Source organism: Salvelinus sp. IW2-2015, linkage group LG34 (assembly GCF_002910315.2).
Source record: "Salvelinus sp. IW2-2015 linkage group LG34, ASM291031v2, whole genome shotgun sequence".
In the NCBI taxonomy this organism is placed as follows: Eukaryota; Metazoa; Chordata; class Actinopteri; order Salmoniformes; family Salmonidae; genus Salvelinus; species Salvelinus sp. IW2-2015.
In genome coordinates, this window is record NC_036873.1 from 2,701,036 (window position 1) to 2,710,977 (window position 9,942).

Below are 9,942 nucleotides of genomic sequence, written 5' to 3' on the forward strand. Positions count from 1 at the left end.
CATGGGCCAGCATCCCTGTGGAACACTTGACCCTTGTAGAGTCCATGCCGATGAATTGAGGCTGTTCTGAGGGCAAAGGGGGGTATAAATCAATATTAGTCAGGTGTTCTTAATGTTTGTACACTCAGAGACAATGTCTGGATTCAACATTCTACCCAGGAATATTCAACACTGAAATCTGTTACTCTCCTTATTCCAAATGCTTCTGTGGATCTTTTCTATTGACAATAATGAATTCATTTTTTGTCTTTAATGAAGGAATTGATATAAACGTTGAAAGCTATCGAGTTTAATGGTTACTTTCTATGTTATTGAGTGGAATGTTTTTTCTGCTAGTGTATCCTGAGGTAGCTCCTCTTCCCGCAGTGCATACAGGTAAATGGCCTCTCTTCAGGTGTATCTTGAGAAGGTGCTGGGGAGAACCTCTTCTCAGCTGTATGATTTCTTCCCTGTGTGAACCCTCTGGTGCCTCTTCAGGCTGGACGAATGGGTGAAACTGACAAGGCATAGGTGGCAGCCGAATGATTTCTCCCTGTTTGGACCTTCAGGTGCATCTTCAGGTTGCCACTCTTGGGGAAGCACATGTGACATTGGGGGCAGCTGTAGGGTTTCTCCCCTGTGTGGACACTCCGGTGCCTCTTCAGGTGGTCAGCCTGGGCGAAGCGCATCTGACAATGGGTACCGCTGAAGCATTTCTCCCCTGTGTGGAACCTCTGGTGGATCACCACCTTCTGGGGGCTGCTGAAGCCTTTGTTACAAAACATGCAGAGGAACCGTTTCTCTTGACTATTGCCTGATGTTGCTCCCCCTCCCTGCGAGTGATCTCTAGCCCTGTGGTTTGAGTTCAATAACCGATCGAAAAGGATGCGGCCGTGTGAATCGGAAGGTCCCATTGACATGGAAACTGTATCGCAATCCCTAAGCGCGTGTAAACGGGACTGGGTCGTGAGATTTGTCTCTAAGCTTTCCCTGTAATCTAAGAAATCTCTGCCCTATGAGTGTCCATCTCCTCTGTGACTATCTACATTCCGTGTGGAAGGAACATGCCCTCGACTTTCCCAGTCACTTCATCTACGACCAGATCCTCCCTTTTATTACCTAGGTACCCTTCAAAGTATACACTACTACTGTACCGGTTCCAGTACTCTCTAGACAGATCAGTCTGTGTATCTAAACCCAAGGGCATGCTGCCAGGGTCCATCTCTGTAGCGTAAGAACAACACAGATCATTACCGGTCTCTAACGGGTCAAAGTAAATACTCTGAGCCAGGAGCAAGAGGACAGCCCAGTGTCCCCAGCCCCAGTCTCTTTGGGTCTGATCTGTGGTCAGATCCTGTGTGTAAGAGCCTGTGTGCTACAGTTAAAGTCTCTGTGTCGGTCTCTGACTTGAGGACGGTGTTCGGCATTCCACTGACCTCCGTGATGCTGTGTTGGGTCCTGGCGTGGAGAGTGGTGGCAGTGTTGAGATCCTCTGTGGCTACAGGGGGCGCTCCAGTCTGGTTGTCTCTGCTGTGTCGTGGGTGCTCTCCTTTGGTCATCTCCTGCTTGACCCCAAGACCTGCAGCCTCTGCATCTTCAGACTGAGACAAGAAGAGCAGAGGTTATTTCCGTTACATGTGTAGAATTGCATAACAATACCATAAGGAAGTCTCACAAGCTCCCCTATGGCAGATAAATGAGGGTGTACATGTAAGCAAGTGAATAGCTGAGGGGAGCCTTTCTGAAATAAAATGGCCACATTTGATGTACTGTAATTTTTATGTAATACCATTACACTAACCTCTATCATGATAATGTCTTGGGTTGAGGTTCCACTCCCCTCATCAACAGTGACTGGTTGGTCATCTCTCCATGTTTTGTGTCCTGCTGGCTTCACAAAGCTCCTGTAGCCTCCAGTGAGATGTCCTTCACCTGAGAGAGTGATTGGGGGAAAAGAGGTGGTTAGGTTAGCTACTGTCAATGGTCAGCGCTATATTGTACACTATTGATAGTTTTGACACTGTGTAGAATTGGCAAGGATATAAGGTAACACTAAGCATAACTTATTGATATACAATTTATTGATAAATGTATTATGTTCCAATCATCACATTGTTTTCAATGACTAAATAATACGAAATGCAGTAATCAAGAACCTGGTTAGAATATGATATGGTGTGTTTGTGCAAGATAGCTAAGTAATCAGGGGAATTGTTGCATACTATCCAAAAACTGATCAAGACCCAATTGTGGGTAACACATATAATCAAATTTTATTGGTCATGTACACATAGTTAGAATCTGAACACATGTGCAGTGGGGAACGGAGCTAAATGTACCTCTTGCCATTCCTCTGTAGCGGTCAAGAATGTTGACACTTTTGGGACGACTGGGGAGAACGCGCTCTCGTGCCACCTTTAGTTCCAGTAGCTGTAGTTTCCTCCGCAATGCCCTGTTTTCTTTCTGGCTTTGAGTTATTTCCAAACGAAACACTGCATAATCGTCGTCTACGAGTTTACAGATGTCTGCCACGGCTGCATTCGCTAGCACCTCCATGACGGAGGCTATTTGAGTGTGAAAAACCATACAGTTAGCCATTGTTAGCTAACGTTAGCATCTAGGCTAGCCTTACCTAGATCAGATCTATCAACCAAGTCCTTTCTCAAACACGAATTTGGGAAGTAGATTAAGTGCTGCTGTGCAGTTAAAGTAGTAATATGTCGAGTTCCAGTGTGTTCCTAAACGTCTAAATAACAACAATACAAATTACAATACGCCAAAGTGGAAATTGTTAATGGTCACTGTTCACATCCGCTTACCTCTTCTTCGTGGGATTTTCTTATTCCATTGTATATTGAGTTCGCAGAATTTAGTGTGCATGCTGCCAGCTAGTGTGCGGGATGGAAACGGGTATATTCATACAAACCTCCAAAAAGGAATAACCTAAACTAAATCAAACTACTTTTCTGTTAAAATAAAACATATCTGATCCCTACACACGCTCAAGGGGAGCCTGGGATGGTGGGCGGTGAAGCCTTTGTTACAGAACATGCAGAAGAACCGTTCTTGCCCCAGCACAAGTCGTCAGATGTAAAATCCTTTAGTCCCAAAAACTATTTTGCAGCAGAATAAAAAAAATCTAATTTCTTTTGACACTTGAGCGTACATCACAACATTGAAATAACACATATGGAATCAGTTAAAAACAAATTCTTATTTACAAGGACAGCCTACTCCTTCCTCCCCGTCGGGGAATTGAACCTGTCTCGAATTAATTAATGAATAAAAATAAAAATAAATTTTATTAAAAGACAGTCATCCAATATGCTGTAATAGAAAAAAGACCATGCTCATGAAAAAAAAAATTGTCCTCCCTCATAAACGGCACCGACCACCACTGGGTTCTATGTAGTAGCTCGGTGCAGTCAACATGTCAATACCTCTCACAAATACATGTAGTGATGAAGTCAATCTCTCCTCCACTTTGAGCCAGGAGAGATTTACATGCATATTACTCATGTTAGCTCTGTGTGTACATCCAGGGGCCAGACGTGCTGCCCTGTTCTGAGTCAATTGCAATTTTCTTAAGTCCCTCTTTGTGGCACCAGACCAGACGACTGAACAGTAGTCCAGGTGTGACAAAACTAGGGTCTGCAGGACCTGCCTTGTTGATAGTGCGGTTAAAAAGTCTAACAACTGAAGTCTAACTAAACAGCCCCCGCAATCTTTCATCATCAATTTCTCTCACCCAATCATCAGTCATTTGTGTAAGTGTTGTGCTTTTTGAACGTCCTTCCCAAAAAGCGTGCTGAAAGTCTCTTGTCAATTTGTTTACTGTAAAATAGCATTGTATCTGGTCAAACAATTATTTTCTCCAAAAGTTTACTTAGGGATGCTAACAGGATGATTGGTCGGCTATTTGAGCCAGTTAAACAGGGCTTTATTATTCTTAGGTAGCGGAATGACTTGATTCCCTCCAGGTCTGAGGGTACACACTTCCTAGTAGGCTTAGATTGAAGATATGGCAAATAGGAGTGGCAATATCGTCCACTATTATCCTCAGTCATTTTCCATCCAAGTTGCCAGACCACAGTGGCTTGTCATTGTTGATAGACAACCATTTTTTCAACTCTTCCACACTCACTTCACATAATTCAAAATGACAATGCTTGTCTTTCATAAATTGGTCAGATATACTTGGACTTGTGTTTGTTGCTGGTATGTCATGCCTAAATTTGCTAATCTTGCCAATGAAAAAAATATTAAAGTAGTTGGCAATATATCAATGCGTTTTGTGATGAATGAGCCATCTGATTCAATCAATTCACTACCATATCTTCACTAGCGTCACTTGTTTGCTCAACTCTTTGAAATCACCTTCGCATAGGAAATTCAGTTGATCGTTCTAACTTTTGCCACCTCAATCTCCTTCACCCTTACAGGGCACTGCAGGAACTGGGGATCATGATCCCAACCACAATTGCATCTTTCTACACGCCACTCTTCAGTATACTCTGTACGTCTGCACACACTTGAAACATGGCCAAATCGTTTAAAAAAAATGTCACTGCAATGGTTTGGGGACAAAATCTCTTACAGCGTATCTTACATAACCAAGCTTGACATGTGTAGGTAGGTTCTCTTTAACAGACAACAACAGGGCCGACAGACTTTCTTCTTTTTCTACATTCACCCAGTGGGTCAAACGCCGGGCACCAACCAAACCAGGAATTCTCTTCAGATATTCAACCTGAACATCCGTCATCACCCCTGAGAGTTCAAAGTTCAAAGCACGATACTTCTCTTGTCCGTATTCTTTTGAGGCCCACTGCAATCTTCCTCTTTTCTTCAGAAATACAATCAATCAAAATAAGACCGCTCCTGGTCACTCTGAGACTCCACTTTTCCTGGCGCATACTTCACAATTTGACACCTCAAACAGGTCTCCCACATATGCATCCTTACTCTACAAATGCATCCCAATAAAATAAACTGTTAATTAACCGACATACACGCATCCTCCACTTCAATTTTAGACAATTTTCCCTTTCGACACTACTGTTGTCCATTCAGTCCTCTCCTACTTGACCAGAGACGATCCTCCAGGACCTGCAGCCTCTGATCTGCAGACTGACAAGAAAGAGGAGGTTATTATTGGTACATGAGTAGAATTGGATAACAATATCGTAGGGATGTCTCACAAGCTCCCCTATGGCAGATAAATAAGGGTGTACATGTAAGCAAGTGAATAGCTGAGGGAAGCCTTTCTGAAATAAACGGCACATTTAGCTCCTGTGGCCTCCAGTGAGATGTCCTTCACCTGAGAGGGTGATTGGGGGAAAAGAGGTGGTTAGGTTAGCTACTGTCAATACTCAATGGTATATTATACACTTGACACTAAAGTGGCAAAGATGTAAGGTAACACCTTTGCATAACTTCTTGATATACTATTTATATACTGAACAAAAGTGTTTGTCCCATGTTTCTTGAGCTGAAATAAAATATCCCTAAAATGTTCCATATGCACAAAAAACAGATCTCTCAAATGTTGTGCCCAATTTATTTGTAAATTATTATTATTGAATATTACAACATACAATATACCTGCAGTGAAGCCACTCAACATTTACATTACATTCAGTCATCTAACAGACTCTCATCCAGAGCGACCCACAGAAGCAACCAGGGTCAACACCCTGCCCAAAGGGCACGTCGACAGGTCTCTCACCAAGTCAAAACACGGACCTGAACCTGGCGACCTACCGGCTCAAGCTCCCAACCGCCAGACCACCAACCCTCCAAGATTCCCCCACAGTTCCCAGAGAGCTGCCCCTCAACCATCCGAGACACCCCCCCCCGAAAAAAATATTATAATAAAATACCTCTCCCTCGATTCCCCACCCCAAGCCACCGTCCCACAATACACCAACAACCAACAAAATGAACAAAAGAGAGAAAAAAGGAAAAACAGACAACAATGCAAAAACAAAAGGCATCAAGGATAACAAAACTGTATATGTTTGAGTGCATGTGTGGCACTATTGACATGTGTTTGCACATGTGTGCGTTTGAATGAGAGCGTGTGTATGTGCATGTGTAGACAATATACAAGCACCTGCACGGCATCAGCCTCAGGCAAACATGCATTGGATGTAACAGCGTTGGCCCTCAGTGTCATTCAAACATATTTTTTAGTTTTGTTTATTTTGACTTATCTTTGACCAGCAACTCCACTCCCACAAATTTGACGCTGATTAAACAGTATGATCATTACACAGGTGCACCTTGTTCTGGGGACAATAAAAGACCACTGTAAAAATTTGCAGTTTTGTCACACAACACAATTCCACAGACGTCTCAATTTTGAGGGAGTGTGCAATTGACATGCTGACTGCAGAAATGTTCACCAGAGCTGTTGCCAGAGAATTTCATGTTAATTTCTCTACCAACGTTGTTTTAGAGAATTTGTCAGTACATCCAACCGGCCTCACAAATCGCAGACCACGTGTAACCACACCAGCCCAGAACCTCCACATTGGACTTCTTCACCTGCGGGATGTTCTGAGACGAGCCACCCGGACAGCTGATGAAATTGTGGGTTTGCACAACCGAAGAATTTCTGCACAAACAGTCTCAGGGAAGCTCATCTGTGTGCTCATCATCCTCACCTTGGTCTCTACCTGACTGCAGTTCCGAGCGTCTTCACCACCCCCCAGTTATATCATTGCACTGTGATATATTTAAAAAATTCCATCGGTGTGCTTTAGGACCATGCGGATGCTTCAGAGTGGTCAGGTAGGCTGTTTGGTGGTTTAAACCGGCTGAATTTTGGATTTAGCACCACAGAGTGTGCGGACAGGCTTGTGAAGGCAAAGCTTCTGATCAGCACAATGCAATGCTGCTGTCTATGTGCTGCACTTTTTCTCAGCATTGTAAAAGCAAGCAGAGCAGAAACTGGCTACTCTTTATTTGAATGATGTAGCTGGCAACGTATCTGCTGTTTGACTTGAATGATTTATTCCCAATGCTGAGCTAGTAGCGTAACTGACATGTAACGGTAGCTAATGTTTCATCCCCTCTCGACAGAAGTTCTGTCTGAAGAGAATGAACTAGCTAGCTAGTAGCTACCACAGCCAGTTCAGCTCTATCCTCTAGCTAAATGTCAGATAGCAGTATCTAACAGCTGTTGTGTGTATGGAAATGTTTCATAGGATTTTTGTCCCATTTCAACAGAAGTAAATTAACTTGGCTAGTTTTCATCAGTTGATGCCCCATTAGAGCTAGCCAAAAAGTGGCTATGGTTAGCTAGCTTGCGCACTAACTTTAGGTATTATTTTTGCCTCAATCACACGAGACCTGAATCAAACGATGAACCCAGCTGCCAAATGATTGAAGATGTTTTTTGACAGCGCAATGTGAGTTTTTATATGAGGTAGTAATGTAATGTTATTGATCTGTCAGATTCCCTAGCTAATTTCCCACTCTTCCTCACTGCGTCACTTGAGTGGGTTGAGCCACTGACGTGATGTTCCTGTCTGGGTTGGCGCCCCCCCTTGGTTTGTGCCGTGGCGGAGATCTTTGTGGGCTATACTCGGCCTTGTCTCAGGATGGTAAGTTGGTGGTTGAAGATATCCCTCTAGTGGTGTGGGGGCTGTGCTTTGGCAAAGTGGGTGGGGTTATTATTCTTCCTGTTTGGCCCTGTCCGGGGGTATCATCGGATGGGGCCACAGTGTCTCCTGACCCCTCCTGTCTCAGCCTCCAGTATTTATGCTGCAGTAGTTTATGTGTCGGGGGCTAGGGTCAGTTTGTTATATCTGGAGTACTTCTCCTGTCTTATCCGGTGTCCTGTGTGAATKTAAGTATGCTCTCTCTAATTCTCTCTTTCTCTCTTTCTTTCTCTCTCTCGGAGGACCTGAGCCCTAGGACCATGCGTCAGGACTACCTGGCATGATGACTCCTTGCTGTCCCCAGTCCACCTGGCCGTGCTGCTGCTCCAGTTTCAACTGTCCTGCCTGCGGCTATGGAACCCTGACCTGTTCACCGGACGTGCTACCTGTCCCAGACCTGCTGTTTTCAACTCTCTAGAGACCGCAGGAGCAGTAGAGATACTCTTACTGATCGGCTATGAAAAGCCAACTGACATTTACTCCTGAGGTGCTGACTTGATGCACTCTCGACAACTACTGTGATTTTTATTATATGACCATGCTGGTCATTTATGAACATTTGAACATCTTGGCCATGTTCTGTTATAATCTCCACCCAGCACAGCCAGAAGAGGACTGGCCACCCCTCATAGCCTGCTTCCTCTCTAGGTTTCTTCCTAGGTTTTGGCCTTTCTAGGGAGTTTTTCCTAGCCACCGTGCTTCTACACCTGCATTGCTTGCTGTTTGGGGTTTTAGGCTGGGTTTCTGTACAGCACTTTGAGATATCAGCTGATGTAAGAAGGGCTATATAAATACATTTGATTGATTGATTGATTGACACGGTATAAACAGCTCTACAGACTACACTGTCATAGTGCACAGTCAGTACACAACATGATATTGATGATGATTCATGGACTATATATAGATGAAGTCGGACGTTTACATACACCTTAGCTAAATACATTTAAACTCAGCTTTTCACAATTCCTGACATTTAATCCTAGTTAAAATTCCTTGTCTAAAGTCAGTTAGGGTCACCACTTTATTTTAAGAATGTGAAATGTTAGAATAATATTAGAGAATTATTTATTTCAGATTTTATTCCTTTCATCACATTCCCAGTGGGTCAGAAGTTTACATACACCCAATTAGTATTTGGTAGCATTGCCCTTAAATTGTTTAACTTGGGTCAAACATTTTGGGTAGCCTTCCACAAGCTTCCCACAATAAATTGGGTGAATTTTGGCCCATTCCTCCTGACAGAGCTGATGTAACTGAGTCAGGTTTGTGGGCCTCCTTGCTCGCACACGTTTTTTCAGTTCTGCCCACAAATTTTCTATGGGATTGAGGTTAGGGCTTTGTGATGGCCACTCCAATAGATTGACTTTGTTGTCCTTTAGCCATTTTGCCACAACTTTGGAAATATGCTTGGGGTCATTTGGAAGACCCATTTGCGACCAAGCTTTAATTTCCTGACTGATATCTTGATGTTGCTTCAATATATCCACATACATTTTCTTTCCTCATGATGCCATTTATTTTGTGAAGTGCACCAGTCCCTCCTGCAGCAAAGCACCCCCACAACATGATGCTGCCACCCCCGTGCTTCACGGTTGGGATGGTGCTCTTCGGCTTCAAGCCTCCCCCTTTTTCCTCCAAACATAATGATGGTCATTATGGCCAAACAGTTCTAATTTTGTTTCATCAGACCAGAGGACATTTCTACAAAAAGCACGATCTTTATCACCATGTGCAGTTGCAAACTGTAGTCTGGCATTTTTATGGCGGTTTTGGAGCAGTGGCTTTTTCCTTGCTGAGCGACCTTTCATGGTTATGTCGTTATAGTACTCGTTTAATTGTGGATATATCCTCCAGCATCTTCACAAGGCCCTTTGCTGTTGTTCTGGGATTGATTTGCACTTTTCGCACCAAAGTACGTTCATCTCTAGGAGACAAAATGCATATCATTCCTTAGCGGCATGATGGCTGCGTGGTCCCATGGTGTTTATACTTGCGTACTATTGTTTGTACAGATGAACGTGGTATCTTCAGACGTTTGGAAATTGCTCCCAAGGATGAACCAGACTTGTTGAGGTATACCATTTTTTTTCTGAGGTCTTGGCTGATTTCTTTTGATTTTCCCATGATGTCAAGCAAAGAGGCACTGAGTTTGAAGGTAGGCCTTGAAATACATCCACAGGTACACCTCCAATTGACTCAAATGATGTCAATTAGCCTATCAGGAGCTTCTAAAGCCATGACATAATTTTCTGGAATTTTCCAAGCTGTTTAAAGGCACAGTCAACTTAGTGTA

At 43.5% G+C, this 9,942-nt stretch overlaps 1 protein-coding gene across 2 annotated transcripts in view; it reads right to left on the reverse strand.

Moving 5' to 3' along the window:
• LOC111958450 (uncharacterized) overlaps positions 1–9,942 on the reverse strand; it is a 93,326-nt gene that overhangs the window by 3,584 nt on the left and 79,800 nt on the right. The window contains exons 1-3 of one of the 2 annotated variants that reach the window (XM_070437200.1): positions 2,319–2,796; positions 1,781–1,911; positions 1,416–1,580 (exon numbers count right to left, since the gene is read on the reverse strand). In XM_070437200.1, coding sequence (XP_070293301.1) covers positions 1,416–1,580; positions 1,781–1,911; positions 2,319–2,577 — 555 coding nt within the window. In that variant the 5' untranslated portion in view covers positions 2,578–2,796. Of the gene's footprint in view, positions 1–1,415; positions 1,581–1,780; positions 1,912–2,318; positions 2,797–9,942 lie in introns of those variants that run through there. The other variant, XM_070437201.1, reaches the window with a different exon arrangement.